This window comes from Phaseolus vulgaris, chromosome 7, assembly GCF_051622355.1.
Source record: "Phaseolus vulgaris cultivar YP4 chromosome 7, ASM5162235v1, whole genome shotgun sequence".
Lineage (NCBI taxonomy): Eukaryota > Viridiplantae > Streptophyta > Magnoliopsida > Fabales > Fabaceae > Phaseolus > Phaseolus vulgaris.
The window spans coordinates 42,258,592-42,280,712 of NC_143504.1; the positions used below are offsets into that span (position 1 = coordinate 42,258,592).

At 33.6% G+C, this 22,121-nt stretch overlaps 2 protein-coding genes across 2 annotated transcripts; one reads left to right on the forward strand and one right to left on the reverse strand.

Annotated features, from left to right (window-relative positions):
• Window positions 1–10,203: 10,203 nt before the first annotated feature.
• LOC150025919 (uncharacterized) lies at window positions 10,204–10,962 on the forward strand. Its single transcript, XM_090304818.1, has 4 exons — window positions 10,204–10,391; window positions 10,511–10,513; window positions 10,644–10,698; window positions 10,759–10,962. The coding sequence occupies exons 1-4, from the start codon at window positions 10,204–10,206 to the stop codon at window positions 10,960–10,962; spliced, it is 450 nt and encodes a 149-aa protein (XP_090160944.1).
• A 4,443-nt stretch (window positions 10,963–15,405) lies between these two features.
• LOC137829642 (monocopper oxidase-like protein SKU5) lies at window positions 15,406–19,092 on the reverse strand. The gene is given in 11 exon segments (XM_090304819.1): window positions 15,406–15,559; window positions 15,714–15,758; window positions 16,407–16,449; window positions 16,571–16,827; window positions 16,992–17,360; window positions 17,553–17,913; window positions 18,000–18,123; window positions 18,296–18,366; window positions 18,369–18,565; window positions 18,750–18,859; window positions 18,937–19,092. Coding segments are annotated over 11 exon segments (1,791 nt in total). The 3' UTR covers window positions 15,406–15,501.
• Between the last annotated feature and the right edge of the window lie 3,029 nt (window positions 19,093–22,121).

The following is a 22,121-nucleotide window of genomic DNA, read 5'->3' on the forward strand; positions in this document are numbered from 1 at the left end:
TTTTTTCAATTATGGATGTTTTGCATTTTTTTTATTTTGGATTAACACTATCATTCATGTACTAGCGGAAGTATCAATCCGGGAGATTACCGGATGCACAATCCAAAAATTTTCATAAATTATTGATTTTTAGATTGCTGAATCTGGAAGCCTAATTTCTATTACGGATTGGTGGATCCGGAATAATTTTTTTCAATTATGGATTTCTAAATCTGGAATGCATATTTTGAATTACGAATTGGCGGATCCAGAATGGGTTTTTCAATTATGAATGTTTTGCATTTTTTTATTTTGGATTAACACTATCATTCATGTACTACCGGAAGTATCAATCCCGGAGATTACAGGATGTGCAATCCGAAAATTTACTGGAAGCGCCAATCCGAAAATTTACCGGATTTCATAATCCAGAATACAAAAAAAAATAAATGTACAATTTATATAGGGACATATTTGTCTTTGCGCAACCTTGTGGGGGTGCAGGAAGAAACTGCCATCATTAGAAGACCTGGCCCATTTGACTATCCCAATAGTCACTATTTAGAACCTTAGATTTTATATCCGCACTACCATCCCTAGAAAGCATGGGCTCTTCCGCCTAGTGCAACCATTTTGTCATTCCTCACCCGCTTTATACTATACCCACCATTTTTCTAGAAAACCTTGGTCTTTCAATTGGACAAGAATTTTTATTTGAATCCCCCGATTTTATTTATACACCAATAGCTTTCATTTCCTCTGAACAGTGTGGGCCTTTTCCATTCACCCATTTAGCATCCATTTTGGCATTATGCTAAATAAATTTTAGACACTTGTATCACCATACGTGTCATGTAATTTAATATAAAAATAAAATATAAATTATAATAAATATGAAACTTCTTCACACATAATTCTTTTTAATAGTAAGAATCACGTAATTATTTTTTTTTATATAAACGGAAATATATAAGATAAGGATAATCTTTGTTGGGTACACTTTTTTAAAATTCAATTTCTTATTGACACAAACTCAGTATTTTTCAAAAATCATCTTTTGACGTTTATAATTATTTATTTTGTGAAATGCAGAAATTTATACTGCTTATTCCAGTTACTATTTACCACCTATGAGTTTATACCTGCAGTACCAACCCTTAAAAGCATGTGCTATTTCGCCTAGCCTAGTCGTTTTGCTATTTGTCACCCCGCTATATAATGTCTCCACCACCTTTTGTAGAAAATTTTGGGCCAGTTCGACTGTAATCTGGTTGTGCATAATCTAAAAACCCGTTCTTTTACTCCCTCGATAACCCTAACCCGTAAATTCTCACCACAGTCATCTTCATGGCCAATTTTAGCAAGTGAGAAAAAAAAAACCTTATTAAAGTAATGGTTAAAACATGTTATGATGGAATAAAAAATCATTAAAAAAAAGTGACAGTGTAAGAAGATTAGTCAAAATATTGATTCATGACTACCTAAGAATAACCAAACACATTCTAACTATACACAGTATGTGGATCCCTTCTACATATCTTAAGCTTCTACTTGCACAATTTTAACTGAAAAAAAAAAAGTGTTAGAATGGATGACTTTAAACTAGAGGGGATGAATTGTTTAAAGAGAATTTTCGTAAACTTTTAAAACAAGAATGAATTTATCTCAGGAAACTATTGATAAGAAATTCAGTTTACCAAAAACAGCAAACAAAATCAACACAACCAGAAAAACAATCGGTTGTTTCACAGAAACAATCGATTGTTTATACCAGCAAAACAACAAATAAAACTGAATTTAAAGAGTTAGAGATAGAGAGATTGCACACAGATGTTTATACTGGTTCACTCCAAACCCAGAGCTACATCCAGTCTTCTCAGAAACCCTGAGGAAATCCACTAAGCAATCACACCTTAATCACTTACACAACAACCAAGAGAATGACCTTGAACACCTCAAGAAACACACTCTTCTTGGTCAACACACCTACACCAAGATTGTTGATCTTGATCCCCTCAAGAACACAAAGCCAATCTTAGCAAACACAAAAACGAAACTTGTTTCACACAATACAAGGATTACACTTGTTACAGAAGATAATCTGAAATCAATATAAGCAGAATCCTATTCCACAACTTTGATCAATCACACACTCTTAGCAATCTCAGCTCTTTGAAAAAAACTCAAAAACTCTTAGCAAAAACTTGTAAAAGATTAATTGTCAAATCTGTTTTTCTGAATTTATTCAAAGATGTAGTTTGTTATCAAATCTTAACAAACTCTTACATTGCATTAAAAGATTGGTCAAAGCATTTAATGACTGGAGTGTAAGCAGTTAAAATATTTAATGCTCAGTCAATGATAAAACAGTTTTTCTGTTATGGTCCCAAAACAAACAATCGGTTGTTTCCTCGAATCAATCGGTTGTTTTGGTTCTTAACAGTTCAACCATTTTAAAAACAGTTTTCAATCTTTTTCTCAAAACACCTAAGTATAAACAATCGGTTGTTTCGACAAAACAAACGGTTGTTTTAACTTAGTTTGAAAACATTTTACTTTCACAAAGATTAAGAATGCCTATGCTTTAGATTTAATCAAAGGGTGGATTACAACACTCAAACTACCCCAGAACTAAGCTAAACCAGTACAACAACATCAAGCACAACAGAGGCTTCAACATCCTTCAAAGGGTTTGGATTCTTCAAAGCTTGAACACCACTTGGTTCAACAAAAAGAACTAACTAAGAGATATGCAGCTTCTTCAAATTACATAATAAAAAAGAAAAACACTTATATCTCCTTTTGTCACATGTTTTTCTTTTGTAGATTCTACCACTTTAACCTACCTTTATTGCCAAAATGTGACTTATTGGCTAACTCCTCAACATGCTTTTTTTTATTCCAACTAACACCAATTGTTTTCTTGACATTTTTTTTTATCACAATTCGACATATTTAAATGGAAAACATGAAAATACTGAAACTAAAAATAAGAAAGAAACATAACAATTCAGAGTTTCTAAATGATACAAGCAAACAAAAAAATACACTTTTAGAGTACCATATTAGTGTCCTTTGCCTCAAAGAGTTGTAGCCATAGGCATAGTCTGGAAAAAAAAATATTGCTTTGTCTTCTCATGTGACTCAAAAATATAAAAATATTCCAACAACTTGACATGTCTATTTTGTACTTTATCCTTAAGAGTAAAACTGTAACTTCCATTTTAATACCTATATTTAAAATTATTAAGATAATAAAGTTTGCAATTATAAATAGTATTTAGCTATAATTAAATATTATAAGAATTTTTCTTTTAAGAATTCAAGTTTGAGATTTATGCACTTTTTTATGTGTTTGTAAGGATAGAAGATTATGCTCCATAACTGGTTGAAATTATATACCAAAGAAATAAAAGAGGCCCTTACATAAATCTCAAGGGAATTATGGTAATTATGTTTACATATTTATAACATTTTCATTCCTCTTTCTATTATATCACAACTTTTTCAAAGGTTTAAACTAATAAGATAAACTAAAAATATAGAATATTTTTTCACATTAATTTTAACACTATAGTAACAGTGATTAACAATGAACTTTCATATGGGAAATGTTGTGATTAACGATGACACATATTTAAATGGCATATTTGACTATGCTTTGGGTCATGTCATCATTTCAAAACAAGTATACGATGGAATATGATTTCAAAGAAAAGAAGCAAACAAGAGAAGGTAGTTGGAGTGTGTCCAAGTTTTTAAAAGCCCATTATAATATTAATATATTCAATATCTATGCTCCATTGCATATTCACGACACTAAAGTCCAATCTCAAAAAAACATGTTATTTCCACATGAAGCATATATATTAAATATATCAATATCAAAATAGGGTTTTAAAAATTTGGTCACACTCCAACTACAATTCTTAGTTTGTTTCTTTCTCATAATATCACGGTTCTCTTTTATTCCATAATATATTTTGTTTGAAAAGATGTCTATGACTCAAAACATAATCAAATATGACCTTTAAATTTGTGTCATCATTAATCACATCATTTTCCATAAATTTATTATTAATAACTACAGTGTTAAAATTAATGCAAAAAATATTCTATATTTTTAGTTAATCGGATTAGTTTAAATCTTGAAAAATTGTGATACAACAAAAAGAGAAATAAAAAAATTATAAAATATATAATCATAATTATCATAATTTCCATGAGATTTATGCGAAGACCTTTTTTATTTCTTTTGTATATAACTTTAGCCAATTATAGAAAATATTATTCTATCATTTCAAACACATTAAAAAAAACACATCACAACCTGTAATATTACCGTAATTTTAAATAGTATTAAAGTATATCATATTACCGTCAAACTTAAAAGAAAGATTCTTATAATATTTAATTATAATTAAATACTATTTATAATAGTAAACTTATTATCTTAATAAAATTAAATATTAAATATAGGTATTAAAAAGACACTTAAGTCTTTGGAATTGTTGGTGTAAGAATAGTCCATGTAAGAATAGCCCACACAAATAGGTGATTCCAAGAATATGATATTTGAAACTGTAAAATGAAACAACACAACCTAAATTATATACAACTAATTAAACAAATAATATTTAAAATTAACAATGAAATAATAAAATTATATATCTTGATTCCAAGAAAATTTGTTTAACTAAAAATGTTCGTGGTTATCTACAAGGAATGGAACAACCTTTTGTGTTGTTCCAAAAGGCATCAAAGGAAAAACCAAGTCCTACCAAATGAACAATATACAAGTATATCAACAAATTAATTTATCACTTGTTATTAATCCATCTTCTTTAGTTGCTTACCATCAACAACCAGTTGAATCGTATAAACAACCGGTTGAATTTACGAAATTCAACTAAAACTGTTTTTTATCCTGTGTTCTTTGATTCCTTTGGCTATGATTCTTCTTTGACTTTCTTCATACCTTCAAAACTTTTGAAAAATGTTTGTAAATAGTTCTTCCCCTTCTTGTTTAAGGCCGTCAATTCTAACAATTGTCATCAAGAGCTAGGTTCTTGAAAGAGATTCAAGTTGATTAAAAGTTATGAATTGATGGCTGATAAACTACCTTTTGGGGAAGGTGCTTCTATAAATAGACCACCACTGTTTTGTGGTGTGAACTACCAATTTTGGAAGGTACGAATGAAAATCTTTATTGAATCTATTGACAAAGTTATTTGGAATGCAATTAAAAATGGACCTTTTATTCCCATGGTTGAAAATGAAAAAGTTATTTTTGAAAAACCTTGGTCCTAATGGACTGAGCAAGAAAGTACGAAAGCTCAATATGATTGCATTGCTAAGAACATGATCACATCTGCTTTAAGTTCTGATGAGTTTTTCAGGGTATCTCGATGTGAGTCTGCAAAGGAAATGTGGGACACTCTTGAGGTGACTCATGAAGGGACAAATGATGTGAAAAGGGCAAGAAAGCACACTCTCATACAAGAGTATGAAATGTTTAGAATGCAGAAGGGTGAAACCATTGTTGAAGTGCAAAAACGGTTTACTCACATAATAAATCATCTTATGAGTCTTGGGAAAACTTTTGATAAAGAGGAACTCAACATCAAAGTTCTCAAGTGTCTTGATAGGTCATGGCAACCCAAAGTCACTGCCATATCTGAATCGAAGGATCTCACCTCCATGACCATTGCCTCATTGTTTGGAAAGCTAAGAGAGCACGAAATGGAGATGGATAGGTTGAATCTTCAAGAAAATGAGGATAAAAGGGTGAAATTGCATTGAAGGATGTTGGGAATAAAAATTGTCGAGACTCAAGTGATGAAAGTGAAGTGGAAGCATTTATCTTGTTGTCCAAGAAATTCATAAAGTTCCTCAAGAGGAGAAACAACAAAAATAACTCATCCAATAGGTATGACAACAAGAAATCTACAGAGTTTAACTCTAACAAATATACATGTTTTGGGTGTGGTGAATATGGTCATATTAAAACTGAATGTCCTAACAAAGAGAGGAAAGACTTCAAGAAGCATGAGAAGAAAGGAAAATCAAAAAGAGTTTACAATGATAACTCCCCAAGCTCCTCTTCAAGTGAAGAAGAAGAAACAAATTTGTGTTTAATGACAAGGCAAGAAAGTGATGTAAGCAGTGTAAGTTCCAACTCTTCTATTGATAGTGAAAATTATAGTCAACTTCTCAATGCTTTCAAGGAAACACATGAAGAAGCTAACAAATTGGCTCTTTCAAACAATAGGTTAAGAGGGTTGAATAATTGGTTGGAAAAGAGAGTCAAAGTCTTGGAAGAAGAACTAGAAAACCTGAAAAATGATTTTGAAAATCTAAATAGTCTTACAAAAGATCTTCTTGCAAGAATGACTCAAATGTTTGTGAAAATTGTGAATCTCTTGAAAAGAAGATTCACTATCTTGTGAAAATTGTGGACAAGCTTTCTAAAGGAAAATCAAATTTTGAAACTGTCATAGCATCTCAAAATTGTGTTTTTGGGAAATCTGGAATGGGGTTTAATCCACAGAACAAGAAGAGTGGTGTTTCACAGCCTTATTCAACTGTCAGGAAATTTCAACCGGTTGAAAAATTGAAATAACCGGTTGTTACTTGCTTCTATTGTATGAAAAAAGGTCGTTCAGTTAGGTACTGCAAAATTAGGAAATTTTCTATTCCTAAAGGTGTTATGAAATGGATTCCTAAGAATCTTAAAGCTTCAACAAATCCAATTAATGATCATGGACCAAAGTTTGTAAGGGAACCAAATCTTGTTGCTTAATTTTTCTCTTATGCAGGACTCCTTGATAGAAAAACAACACATGCGGTATCTTGACAACGGCTGCTCCAAGCATATGACAGGAGAGAAATCCATGTTTATCAACCTTAGTATAAAGCAATAAGGGCATGTAACCTATGAGGAAAACAATAAAGGAAAGCTCCTTGGGAGAGGCACCATTGGTGACAAGAGCAACTTCCTAATTCATGATGTTCTTATATGTAGAAGAATTTAAGCATAGCTTACTGAGCATTAGTCAGCTGTGTGATAAAGTTTATCAAGTAACCTTCAAATCCAGCACCTACGAAATTCATCAACCAAATTCATGGGAAGTATTGTTGATTGGTAAAAGAGTCAACAATGTTTACTTACTTGATATTTTCCATCCTTCTTCCATTGGCTGTCTTCTAACCAAACACGAGGAATAATGGTTATGGCATAGAAGAATAACTCATATTCACATGTTGCATTTGAATAAGCTTATTTCTATGGATCTTGTTGTAGGATTACCCAAGCTCAAGTTTGAGAAAGATCACATTTGTGACGATTGTCAAAAGGGAAAACAAATTAAACACTCCTTTAAACTAAAAAATGTGGTTTCCACTTCAAAGCCCCCCTCAGCTGCTTCACATGGATCTTTGGTCCTTCAAGAACTATGAGTCTTGGGGGAAACTACTATGCTCTTGTTGTTGATGATGACTTTTCCAGGTTTACTTGGAAACTCTTTCTATAATCAAAGAGTGGTGTTTTTGCTACCTTCAAGAAGCTTGCTAAGAGGTTGCAAAACACCACCTGCAACAACATTTGTTCTATCCGAAGTGATCATGGTAGAGAATTTTAAAATGAAAAATTTAGTTCATTTTGTGAAAAGCTTGGAATCTTCCACAACTTCTCTACTTTGAAAGGAAGAACGAGTCTCTTGAAGAGCTTGCAAGGACCATGTTGAGTGAATCTTCCTTGCCTAAGTACTTTTGGGCGGATGCTGTCAACACTGTTTGCTATGTCATGAGCAGGGTTCTCATAAGGCCTATCTTGAAAAAGACTCCATATGAGTTATTCAATGGCAAGAAACTAAACATTGGTCATCTGAAGGTATTTGGATGCAAATGCTACATTTTGAATAATGGTAAGGGAAGTCTTGGAAAATTTGATGAGAAAGCTGATGTTGGTATTTTTCTTGGCTATTCCTTATCTAGTCATGCTTATAGAATATATAATAAAAGGCTCATGACTGTAGAAGAGTCTATACATATCATTTTTTATGAAACTAACCATGCAAAAAAGGAATATCAAAGAAATCTTACAGAGGAAGATGAGTAAATCACTACCTTGAAGAATCTAGAGAACTGTTTAGAAAAACAACCAACTGTTTCTGCGAAACAACCGGTTGAATTTCTGCAGCAGGATGAATTACCTCAAGAATGGATAATTCCCAGGGATCTTTCTGTGGAGAACATTATTGGGCAGATTCAGAAAGGTGTGTCTACCAGAAGAACTGTCTCAAACTACTTCAAACACATGGCCTTTATCTCTCAAGTTGAGCCTAAGTCAATATGTGAAGCTCTTAAGGATGAAAGCTGAATGACTGCTATGCATGAGGAACTTAACTATTTAACCAGAAATGATGTGTGAACTTTGGTTCCTAGATCAGATCAGATGAACATCATTGGAACCAAGTGGGTAGGTATTCAGGAACAAGATAGACGAATCTGGAGTGATCACAAGGAACAAAGTTAGACTAGTTGAAAAAAGGGTACAACCAAGAAGAGGGAATTGACTATGATGAGACATTTGCTCCAGTAGCCAGATTGGAGGCTGTAAGGTTCCTGCTTGCCTTTGCCTGTATGAGTGGGTTCAAATTATTTCAAATGGATGTGAATAGTGTCTTCTTGAATGGAATCATCAATTTAGAGGTATATGTATCACAACCACCTGGATTTGAGGATCATTTGCTTCCCAATCATGTGTATAAGCTGAAAAAGGCTTTATATGGGCTGAAACAAGCTTCTAGACAATGGTATGAAAGGCTTAGAAATTTCCTTTTTGTTGAATCAAGGTTGATCAAAAGCTTTGAAGAATCCAAATCCTAGTGTTTGATGGAAGGCTGAAGTTGCTGCTGTGTTTTAGAGTAGGATCTGGGTAGTTTATTTGTGTAATCCACTCTTTGTTGAATCTAAAGCTAAAATGTTTTCAAATCTTTTAAGTTTAAAGTGTTTTTCAAACTAAGTGAAAAACGACCCGTTGTTTTGTCGAAACAACCGATTGTTTTACTCTTAGGTGTTTTTGAAAAGGTTGAAAACTGTTTTGGTTGGTTGACTTGTTGTCAAACCAAAACAATCGATTGTTTCATTCAATCAATCGATTGTTTGTTTGAAAATCCTAACAAAATTTGTTTTATTAGTTGAGTGTGCTTTAAATGATTTTCAAACTGAATGCGCTCCTGTTTTAAATGCTTTGACCAATATTTGAAAGTTATAAATAATTTGTTAATGTTTTTATAACAAACAAGAAAAGAGAAAAACAGATTTGAGTTTTTCTGAGATTGCTTTCAAGATTTGATATTTCACTTTTTCAGCTTTGATTTTCTCAAGAGAGAGTGGAATAGGATTACATCTGTATTGATTTCAGTTCATTCTGTAACAAGTGTAATTCGTTCTGAATACTTTGTAAATTCTGGTGTTGTAAAGCCAAGAAGGGTTGTGTGCTGTTGAGGTTGTCAAGATCAACATTCTTGGTGTGTGCTGAGCCAAAGGAAGTGTGTTTCTTGAGGGGATCAAGGTCACTTCTTTGGTGGTTTTGTGTGTAATTTGTAATTGATTGCTTAGTGGATTGCCCAGTGGATTCTAGGGACTGGATGTAGCTCTTGGTTTAAGAGTGAACCAGTATAAATTGTCTATGTATCTCTTTCTTCCCTTAAACTCATTTAAATTCAGTTGTTGTTGTTTTGCTGGTATAAACAACCAATTGTTTCGAAGAAACAACCAATTGTTTTTCTGGTGCTTTGCTGTTTTGTGCTTTGTTTCTTGGCTAACTGAATTCCTAATTTGGTTTCTTGCAAAGAATTTCATTCTAGCTTAAAAAGTTTCCGAAAACCACCTTTAAACAATTCACCCTCCTCTCGTTTAAGGTCATACATTCTAACACTTTTGTCTCATGGGTATGAACGAGGGAAAATTGATAAGAATTTTTTCATTAAGAAGTCTAATTATGCTATTATTTTAGTACAAATATATGTTGATGATATTATATTTGGTGCTACCAATGATAGCTTGTGTAAAAATTTTGTGGCAGCCATGCAGGGGGAGTTTGAGATGTCAATGATGGGTGAGTTGTCTTTCTTTTTGGGATTGCAAGTCAAGCAAACTAAGGATGGCATTTTTCTATGTCAATCTAAGTATTGCAAATAGACACTCAAAAAGTTTGAGATGGAAAACTGTAAAGCTGCAAAAACACCCATGTCTACAAGCTGCTACATGAGTGTTGATGAAGCTGGAACAACAGTGGACCAAACCAAATACACGGGGTTGATAGGCTCCTTACTTTATCTCACTGCAAGTAGGCCTGATATCATGTTTACTATTTGTCTTTGTGCAAGATTTCAATCTAGTTCAAGGTAATATCATTTTAAAACTGCCAAGAGAATTCTGAAATATCTAAAAGGAACAACATTTGTGGGTTTATGGTATCCTTCACACTCTCTTATACATTTAGTTGGATATTCTGATTTTGCAGGATGTAAATTGGATAGAAAGAGCACAAGTGGGACTTGTCATCTACTTGGCTCAAGTCTTATATCTTGGCACCGCAAAAAGCAAGCTTGTGTGGCTTTGTCAACTGTAGAAGCTGAGTACATTGTTGTTGGAAGCTATTGTGCACAAATTCTTTGGATCAAGCAACAGTTGGAAGATTTTGGACTGCATGTTAGCAATGTGTCTTTGCTGTGTGATAACACAAGTGCTATAAATCTCACCAAAAATCAGATTCAGCATTCCAGAACAAAGCACATTGAGATCCGACATCACTTTATCCGGGATCATGTCTGTAATGGAGATTGTGAAGTGAAATTCATTGAATCAGAAAAGCAACTGGCAGACATTGTCACCAAGCCTTTGCCAAAGGACAAGTTCTTTCTCTTAAGAAATGAGTTGGGAATTGTTGATTCTCAAAACCTTTCTGAAGTTTGATATTGTGAAAACTGTTTTTATACTCTTTTACTCTATTTGTGAAGACAAATAGGGGGAGAATATATTGGTTTATTGCTATTTTAAACTAGTTTTGTGCTGATATATAGTTGTGCATGAAACTCTGATTTTCACCTTACTTACACTGGTTTTTCACACTAATTTTGTGGATTTTCCTTGTGGAAATCACAGAGTGGAAACTGGTTTTGTAGTGTAAGAGATTCTGGATGGAATTAATTCCTGGTACTTTTGTTTTGATTGTTTTGCAGGTACCTTCAAATTCAAACAAATCACAACAAAGCAAACCAATGATTTGTCTTCATTAAATAGGGGGGGATTGTTGAACAAGAGCTTTCATGACTCCAAATCTCCATGGATTGCTTGAAGGCTGATTGTAGCTTAGTTGGGTGTGTTCTGGGGTAGTTTGAATTTGTTAATTCACTCTTAGTTTGAATCCAAAGCTGGTTTAATTCAAATCTTTTTTAAAAGAATGTTTTATGAAGAAGTAGAAAAACAACCAGTTGTTTTATCGTTTCAATCAGTTGTTTCATACTTAAGGTTTTCTAAACTGGTTTTGGCAAATTTGAATTTGGTTGACTTTGTTGTCAAACTAATTCAATCGGTTATTTCGACAAATCAACCGACTGTTTTTTTAATTGTCATAAAAGAATTTTTTTATGTTTGTTAAATCTGCTTTAAATGATTTGAAACTGATTTGGCTTTTATAATAAATGTTTTCAACTGCTAATTGGAGTATAAATGTTTTGTTATACGCTCCTAGCATTAAAGTTACAAGATCAGTTTTTGAAATCAAGCTTTCTCCAAGATTGCTTAAGGCTTTGGATATTTCATCAAGAGTGAAGTAGGACTTGTTGTGTAATTTGATTTGATTTGTATCAGGTGTGATCAATCCTATTTCTTCTTGATTTGTAATTCTGTAAGTACTAGTGTTCACAGAGTCAGAGGGTGTTCTGATCTGTGGTGTGTTTGTGGTGTGCCAAAGGAAGTGTGTGTTCTTGAGGGGATTAAGATCACTTCTTTGGTGGTTGTGTGTTTGTAATTTGGTTTTTGATTACTTAGTGGATATCCAAAGGTTTATGGGAACTGGATGTAGCTCTTGGTATAAGAGTGAAGCAGTATAAAATTGCTTGTGTGATTCTTTCTCTCCCTTAACTCTTGTATATTTGTTTTTAGTTGTTTTTACACTTTGCTGATAAAAACAACCGGTTGAATCGGAGAAACAACTGGTTGAATTTCTGGAATTCAACTAAAATTGCTTTATATCCTGTGTTCTTTGATTCCTTTGGCTGTGATTCTGCTTTGACTTTCTTCATACCTTCAAAAAATTTGAAAAACGTTTGAAAACAATTCACCCCCTCTTGTTTAAGGCTCTCAATTCTAACACTCGCTAGGTCTAAAAAAGAAATGTACTGGTGTAACTCTCTAGGGCATCTAGGTCGAATTCTTTGCTCAACAGATAAGCGGTGTCAAAAAGTTGTAAGCTCGACAAGAACTTACAAACTTCCTAGTTGGAGGATGGCAAGTCTTCGAGACGTTGGGCCACATTGAAACAAGGCTTTTCGGTCCAGTATAAAGGGAACTCATCCAAAATAGTAGGGTGATATTTATTGGCATGGAATTTTAAGAAGTGACCCTTGAAGTTCTTGTAAGAAGATTGGAAAAGGGTAAGCAAGCCCCTCCCAAGGGCGCCATTGAAGGATACCCAGAGCTGGCGGCCCAGTTTTTTGGCCTAAAACAAGTATAGGTAAACCTCCACAGACGACGTAAGGCTGAACTGCGTACAAAGAACGACAGATTCTCGAACGAATGCCCAACTATTGCGATGTAGCTAGGTCGGAGCAATGTTTAGCTCAGTTAAAAGTTCTTTATCGAAGAAGGTAAGAGGAAGGCGTAGACATACCTTCTTAAACACGGTGGCATAGAAAAAGCATAAGGGTTTCCCAGGATCAGAGGACTCATCACAACATACTGGGTCATTTTCTCTACAGGGAACTACATGTATCTTATCATTTTCCCCACCAAAATGGCAACCATTTTTCCTAAGGGTTTCTATTCGGTCAGAGGCAATATAGGAAGAGGTTTCTTCCAAAAGGTTTTAGGGAACCCAAGGGTATAAGGCTTTGTAATCCATGATAGGGTTTATCTAAAACACACAACATACATGCAGGTTGCAAAAACGAGATTCAGACCAAACAGAATAAGTAATAGCAAACTGAATGCATGCACATTTAAAGTTTGGTGATACGAACAAAAGAGGAACAATTATGATCATTGGCGGAAAGTGTAAATTTGGATGCGAACCTAGCTCAAACAGTATAGATATAAGTTCTCAAAGATATAAAGAACTTGAAAAGAGAAAATACCTGTTGAAGTTGAAAAGAGGAAACTTTGAGGATGGAAGGCGCGAGAAGAATGAAAGGCAAGCTCGAGGGAGAGGAAGGGTTTTGAATTCAGTGGATTGAGGCAGTGTGGCGCGAATGAATTTTTGGCATCGTATATACAGAGAGAGGAATTCAAAACGTTATGTTTTTCTCCACCCTTGATGTTGTGCCACATGTGTGTTAGGGATTAATCAAGGTGAAACTTTGTGTCAACGACTCTTCGTGCACCGTGCCTACGTAACCCTTGTGAAACCGTTATGTCAATTACCGAGGCACTCATACTTGTTGCTTAGCCTAGCTCAATTCGAGCCTGAGGGACTTATAAACTGGACAGGGGCTCGATCAACGGCTTATTCCGATATTAGCTCGGTCCTCGGTGTGGGCTGGCGAGTGGTCAGCTAAGCTATTGGGCCTGGGTAGAGATTATGGATTTAACCCAATTGAAGGAGCTTGTCGAAAACGAACACAATGTGGCTGCCCTACGTAGGGGTAGGGCTTGTTGTGTGTATGTGCTTATATATAATTGTGTATGTCTGTTTATTGCATGTTGGTTACGTATAAAGTGTTGAAGATGGATGTGCCTCCTTCAAGTCAATGTGTTTGATGAAGAAATGTGTGTGTTCTGCTTTGAAGATGGTATTTGTATTTGTAATTGGATAGTTTTGTGTATAGGTTAGAGTGTGTTTAAAGTGAACTTTTCGCATCGTCACCCACCTCTTAACCCTTATCAAGGTGATAAGATCAAGCACAACGTTTTCTAAAATGTTTTTCTCATGCTTTTCCAAAAATATGCTTTACTGCACAGAAAATGATAATGTTTTTTTCTCAAATGAATAGATTCTTTTTTAACTGGTGCTTGGTTTTTGGAAAAGTTTTTTGATAACATTGTTTTGTGCACCAAGTAACTTGGATCAGCCTTTCATGATATCAAAACAATTGTGTTGCAACTGTTTAAAATCTCTCTTGGTCTTTTTGAAAATAAATCCATTCATTATAACTTCAATTTGTTCTTTTTTATAACAGCTTTTTGAACTGTTTTTTTGAAATTTTGTTATAAATCATTTCTTATATAAAGAGAGTTATAACTCACTAAAAAGGGTGTTGAGAAAACGAGTCAAAACAGAGATTGGGAGTTTTCAGAGAATGAGCATGTGTTCTTGAAAGAGTTTTTTAAAAGAAAAAAATGTGCTTAGTTGGAGGTGTTGTCACTGTTTTTGGCAATCTATTCTATTGGTCTAGTCAGAATTCTACTTCTCTTTCCAGGTGTATTCATTTCATCATTCGTTTCTTTGTAAAGTGTGGTTGTAAGACTCTTCTTGATAGAGTTTCTTGAAGAGTTGTGTGTGCTAAAATAGAGTTTTTCAACTAGGTGTGCCTTGTTCTTGTAGGGTTCAAGAACACTAGGTTTTGTAATTGGTGTGTACTGTTTTTAGTGGATTTCACCTTGGGTAAGGTGAGACTAGATGTAGCTTATAACAGAATGTTGAATAATTGATGCCCATGACAGGTGAGTTTTCTGTTATTATTTTATGTGCTCAGTTTTATTTTCAGTTAGGATTTTATTTCCATGAGCAAGTGTTGTTGCAAAGATGGATATAAAAAGGGAGTGGATCTCCAAGTGAAGGTACATTTTCGAAGACACTTTCCAAGTGGTTACTCTTGATGAACCCTAACTGACTTGATCGTTGAAGTGTAATCAACAGGTAGGACGCTCTTTGTTACAACGGAGCCATATTCTAACACAACCAAAAAAAGAAGAAAGAAATCACCAGAAAAAGTGAACTTTGAAGGAGGCGTTCAACCTAGATCACTCAAGGAGGTGGTCAAACGGCGAGAACAACTTCCTCATTGTGAAATTTTTTTGCTTCTATATAAACAATCAAGACACCCTTGCATGTTGAACCTAAAACACGCATAATTTTCCATCGTTCTAAAGATTACGAAACATCTACCAAGCGTGGCAAAAGAGTGAGACTACAAATCTTAATCTCTATATATTGAAAATTAAAAAACTAACAGAATACAGTAACAAGTAACCTTTAATTCTTGACCAGCTAATTAAAAGAAATGTTGTACACATTTTATCCTCATGTTGTTCTGCATATCTCCAATCTTCTTAGAAAAGGGTGGACCGTCTCAATTAATGGAGACCAATACAGAAAAACCATATGGCAGCGGTGATCATAGCAATCAGAGACCTATTATTCCTATTACAAAGAAAACACAAAAGAAAACATTAGTTTACAAGCAAACAGCGACAAGCACAAAGCCTTTTGTCATTACGGAGGTTGGTATATTAGTTTGTAAGCATCTCGCATAAATGATATGTAACAACACAAAACGTCCCAATACCTTGTTCTACGTGGATTGGATGCGTTGGATGATGGAGCATTTGGTTGTGGCCCTGTTCTATTTCGATTACGTGCCTTGTGTAGTGGAGCAATTGCCGGAGTTGGAGCCGCGGTTGGAGCCGGAGTTGTAGCCGGGGTTGGAGCCGGAGTTGGAGCCGCGGTTGGAGCCAGGGTTGTAGCCGGGGTTGTAGCCGGGGTTGTAGCCGGAGTTGGAGCCGCGGTTGGAGCCAGAGTTGTAGCCAGGGTTGTAGCCGGTGTTGTAGCCGGGGTTAGAGCCGGGGTTGTAGCCGCGGTTGGAGCCAGAGTTAGAGCTGCGGTTGGAGCCAGAGTTGTAGCCAGGGTTGGAGCCGCGGTTGGAGCCGGAGTTGGAGCCGCGGTTGGAGCCAGGGTTGTAGCCGGGGTTGTAGCCGGGGTTGTAGCCGGGGTTGGATCCGGAGATGGAGCCGCGGTTGGAGCCAGAGTTGTAGCCAGGGTTGTAGCCGGTGTTGTAGCCGGGGTTAGAGCCGGGGTTGTAGCCGCGGTTGGAGCCAGAGTTAGAGCTGCGGTTGGAGCCAGAGTTGTAGCCAGGGTTGTAGCCGGGGTTGTAGTCGGGATTGGAGCCGGATTTGGAGCCGCGGTTGGAGCCAGAGTTGTAGCCAGGGTTATAGCCCGGGTTGGGGCCGGAATTGGAACCGGAGTTGGAGCCGCTGTTGGAGCCGGAGTTGGAGCCGGGGTTGGAGCAGGGGTCTGATACTTGCCTGTGCACATTGAAGGGTATCAATACCATAATAGTCCATCTTTTCAAATCATCATCCAAAAAACAAAGTTGGTAAAGAAGGGTAAAAAAAGAGTAGAAAATAGGTTTGAACATGCACTGACCACATAGAAGGAGATTGGGTGGAGGAGGCTTCTCTTTGGCAGGGTTGGGATCAGGATCATAAACTCTCACATAGAGCTCTTCACCCAAATACCAGCTTTGCAAGTTCTGTGATCTCAGATTCCACATTCCTGGGTTGTCAGGGTACACATACACTGCACTCCACCATCCAGGGTACACTTGCACGCTCGACCGACCAACAGGATCATACAGATTATAACTTGACCGTGATTCTCGATTCCATTCTCCTTCCCCCATTCTAAAAACAAATATTTCTTATTTATCACATCCAACAAAATAATGCTCATGCTCATCTCACTATAAACTTGGCCTTATAATAACATGTCAAATGTTGCCATGCATACTTTTCTACACGAAACCTCATTTTATACTAAAACCCTTCAAAATGAAGCAGACACTTACCCAACTACAAAGAAGCTATGTCCATCTAAATGCCAAGTATCAATGATGTCTAAATTGTTTTTTAGCACTATCTCCGTCCACCCTTTGTGCAATGCACTGGCAACGAAAACTCCACGCACGGCCTCAGCATTTGAACTGTTCTTAGAAAAAGCATCGAGTTCATATACTCCAGTTCCATTGGAAAAGTAATCAGCTAGCTTCAATGGAGTATCTGGGGTCAAGTAAGACACATTGTTGACAGTATAGTGAGATAACCCATCAATAGTTGCTATGGACGCGTTTAGAATGAAAGTCTCTGATATTGTCACACTTGATACACTGAACGTTCCTTGAGGATTAGGCCTTGCAGCTCCAGTGGTCAGGTTCCACCTTCAATTCAAATAGACCCACAATGTGAATGCTTTATTATGTTCTAAGCATTGACTCTAGGATCTAAGTTTTCATAACTGCTCAAAACTGTTTGGGAGCATCATTGATATTGCCTACATTCACATTATAGTATGGTAACAATAAGAAAGCAAACAAACAAACACAGGAGCACCATTTATGGCCTGCAATTACTTGATGGATTTTGCTTGGTTGATGGAGAATTGCACATCAAAGGGATCTGGACCACTTGGGAGATACCCCTTAGCTGGTGTGGTAGAGTTATTATAATGAAGCACAGCAACGCCAACGAGAGTGTTATTATTTGTGGCACTACTCATTTTAGGAGAGGCCACTATGTAGTAATCAGCAGCATCTTGGTTTGCTGTGACAAGCACTGAATAGGATTGACCTACATGAACATCAAGAGACTCCAACTCTATTTGATTCACATAAGAACCTTCAGTTTCAACTAAAACCATTTGATGATCTTGAATCCTGAAATTGAAGCTCCAAGTTGTCCCTACGTTTGATATCCTAAGCAAATATGTTTTTCCTGTGACACATTATCATAAAGGATTTAACTTACTAGACAACACGATCATAATGTGACTCATAAAACTTCTCTTATTCACTTCTTACCTTGTATAACATTGAATGCCTCGAATGATAGAGAAAATTTGCTGCTCATGTATGGTCTTTTGCCGTTTATTAGCATCCAATCAGGGGCGAGAACATCTCTCGCATTCAACCTGGACCTAACATCCTGGTTGAAATAATATCAAGTATATTCATTACTCAGGATTAGAAAATAAAAAAATATATATACACAAAGGAACTACTGTTATATTAAAGATCAGAAAATGAAGTAGCATTCCAAGGAATTGCTTAAGTCATCATAATATCAATGGTGAAATAACAAGCAAGTAGTCAATTACCTTGTAGCTAGTGCTGTACCAGTCACCAATTAGAAGATCAAACTCTGCCTCTGGTTTTGGAAAGGGAACCTTATGACTGGTCGATTGTTGACTCGAATTGGACCAAACCCTCCTCCAGCTTTAAGGAAATTGACTGAAGGAAAGTAAGAGAATGTGCCAATCTGGTCTTTGGCTTGGAAAGCATAAGTCCCATTCCTGCCAGGTTGGACGGGGCAGTTTGTGCCAGACACTCCATCTTGCCATGAATCCAGCCTTTGCTGTATGCCATTCCTACACCAAAACCAAGCTTGTACAAGTTTAGTGCATAACCCCACTCCTAAAACTAAAACAAAATGAAAAAAGGTGAATCATGGAAGTGGCTTTCTAATGCCTTACCATATGGTAAGAGTAATAGTATTTGTCCAATGCCAGAAATATTGAGAGAAAAAGAAAGAAGGGAGTACATAACATATACCATGTAAACAGCAATGGATCATCCAAATGATTGAAAACATTGACATGAATAACATCGTTTGTTGTTGCATTTATAAGGGGTCCCGGGAACATGCCATTGATTGTTATTATCTGCCAAATATATGAGCAACAAGTGATGAGTAAGAGAAATAAAAGATGAATAGATGAAAGGTACTTATAATCCACACCGGTTGATCAGTAGAAACAGGCTTCAAATTGAAGTCAGTGGAAACGTGCCAATCAAGGAATATATCAGCAGCAGTGGCTGTTGTGAATAAGAATGGTAGCACCAGAATTGCACATATAGCAAGTTTGAACTGAGGAGCAACAAAAGGTGCAGCCATTGAAATGCCACCACAGTTTCTAGCTTTGGATGTCACTGCCACTCCCTCTTAATCGTTACCTTTCAAGAGTTAGGCCTCAACACTTCAAATGCCTTTTAATATAGCAAATATCTCACTCTTTAGAATACATATCTTCATCTATATTTTAAGTGGTTTTTATTTTTATAAACAACATTTTAACTTTTTTCATGCGCTTTTTAAGATATTTTTATTATCCTAGTATATCTTTGTCGATTTCAATCTTTTTTATAAACAGTTAATTACAAAAATAACTTTTATCAGAATATAAATTATTTATTACATTTATTATAAATCTAAAATATAATTTATATATTTAAAAATATTTACTTATCATAATTATAATTTAATAAGTCGTAAGAGGGATCAGTTAATTCAAAATCACACTTAAACAGACCATATAGATACATTACTTTATTGCTTTAAATTTAGTTGAATCAACCTCCTATTAAAAAAATATTTATATAAATGACCACGTTAAATGAAAATTTAGAAAAACAAATCATAGCAAAATAAAGAGATTCTATAAGAGAGAGATATGATAATTAATTCCAAGATATAAACAAGAAATAGAAATTAATTCTAAAAGATGATATACAATATTTTAAAATCTTATATTCTAATAAATATTTATAATTAAAAAAATTAGATCTATAAAAATAGTAATTGGAGAAAAAATTTACAGCCAAAAATATTAAAATATATAAAAATAATAAATTTTAGAGGTAGCAATGCGGGACGGGCTGCGACGCGCTACCAAAAAGTGTATGAATTTATTAATCTAGTCTGCTGACTCACTTTGGTGCATCCCACATAATCTGCAACCCACGCGGTGCAACAACGCGCGGGTGGATTGGCTCGCGCATAAATAAAAAAATAATTATTTATTTATTTTTTTTAAAAAAATCATACCCCATTAATCTATTATTGTAATTTATGTATCAAAAAGAGGAGTGTTTTATTTTAATCAGTAAAGGAGTTGGTATTAAGGGTGATAATGAATTTAGTTTTAAGTAAAATCTTATACTTAAAATTTATTAATAAAAAAATATAAAAAAGAAATTTCAATAGTTAGTTAAAAAATTAATATTTTTATTAAAATATTTTGTAGCAAAACTTTTCTTATATATTTTTATATATATAAAAAAAATAGATGAAAAACAAAACTTTAATTATTTTGAAGCCAGTCTTCTAATAACTCTCTTGAATTTATATTTTTTATCTTAATTAAATAAATTAAAACACGGATAAAATTTTAATTTTCATTAGTATAAAATACTTTTTTTTATAATTAATAAAATTTTATTTATTTATTTTAAAAATCTTATACTAAACCAGGTCCGTAGATTACTTCTCATACGAGAATGAAGTTATACATACTTCTTCAAAGATGAGGTGTGGTGGGTACATAGTTATCAGGAAACAAACATATGGAACCACTCCAAATTTAAGTTCGTTGATGGGAATAAATATATTTAAACGTATAAAGTTTCTAAGTTTATAATGAGTGATGCAGATTGTTATATAATAATGTTAATAACTAATAATAATTATTAAAAGTTATTATAATTTAAATTTAAAATATAGATCAAAGTTGACTTGTTGAAATATACAAATGATTAAAAATATTACAAGAAAAAAAAATAAAGATAATTTGAGACCATCAAAAGAAAAATATAGTTTTTTCACGAATTTGATCTTTTTGTTGATAATTATAACTTTATATAATTATAAATATTCGTGTTAAATTTATATTTATATTTATATATATATATATATATATATATATATTTAAATGTTATAAAATAAAATAAATTGACCTAGTGACATGTTAAATAAGGTGATTATATTTTTTAAAGAAATATAAGATATTATTAAATACATATTTTTTATTCATCTAATATTTAGGATAATAACTTTTATAATTTCCTTTGTACAATTAGAAAGTTTTAACTTAAAATATTGTGTATATTACTAAACTGTCGTTATTAAGGTGTGTGAAAATTTGAGGGAGTGAATGTGTGAGGAAAGTTGATGAGAGTTTGTAAATGATAGGATAGTTGTGAGGGAGTTTTAATTTTATTTTAAATTGTTGAATGTTACTTTACAAATTTATCCTTGCCTGTTAAATTTTTTAATAATGAAATAAGTTATTTTTGTTTAAAAATAAACAACTTTCACATATTTTATAGATTTAAAAATTAAAATTAAAAAATAAATATATATTAAATATAAATAGATATAATTTAAAAATTATAATTAGAAAAAAAGTGTATTCAACAAATTAAATAAAAACAAAATTTCAAATAATTTCTTAAAATATTAAACATGCATTATAAAATTAGAAAATAAATAAGATCTTATATAAATAAAAGATAATACTTTTTATTATTAAAAACTCTATAATAATGAAAAATAAGAAAATACTAAATCGACAATAAAAAATAATTTCTTAAAAAACTATTATCAAATAAATTACTAACTCATAAACATAATAATTATAAAAAAATATATTAATATAAACACAACAACAAATTAAATAAATAAAAAAATTCAAATAATTTTTTAAAATATTAAATATATACTATAAAATTAGAAAATAAATCACATCTTATATAAATAAAAAATACTATTTTTTAATATTAAAAATCTTGCAGATGAATGAGGGTAAATTTAGAAATAACACATGCTTGTGTGACTTTCATTTTTACATCTCTTCATTTTGAAGGAAGAGGATATTTACTCTTCAAAGGTATATCCTCTTCTCCTCTTCCTTGCAAAATCCTGGATCCAAACAATTAATATACTCTCATTTCTTTTCTTGTGAACAACTGTACATCCATGCAAACAGAACCAATCAAGTATAGTGAGTTATAATTCTTAATTATTCTCAAAATATTTAATTATAATTAAAAAGTAATATATATATATATATATATATAAATAAAGTTATTAAAAGAAGTAATTTATGAACGTTAATTTTAGAATAACCTATATCACTATTTTTTATT

What these genes read in the sequence shown, in the direction of transcription:
- LOC150025919 (XM_090304818.1), top strand. Translation starts at nt 10,204, where the DNA reads ATGGAAAACTGTAAAGCTGCAAAAACACCCATGTCTACAAGCTGCTAC. An exon ending in TGGAAGATTTTGGACTGCAT is followed by an intron (nt 10,699 to 10,758) that starts GTTAGCAATGTG and finishes ACCAAAAATCAG; the next exon opens with ATTCAGCATTCCAGAACAAA.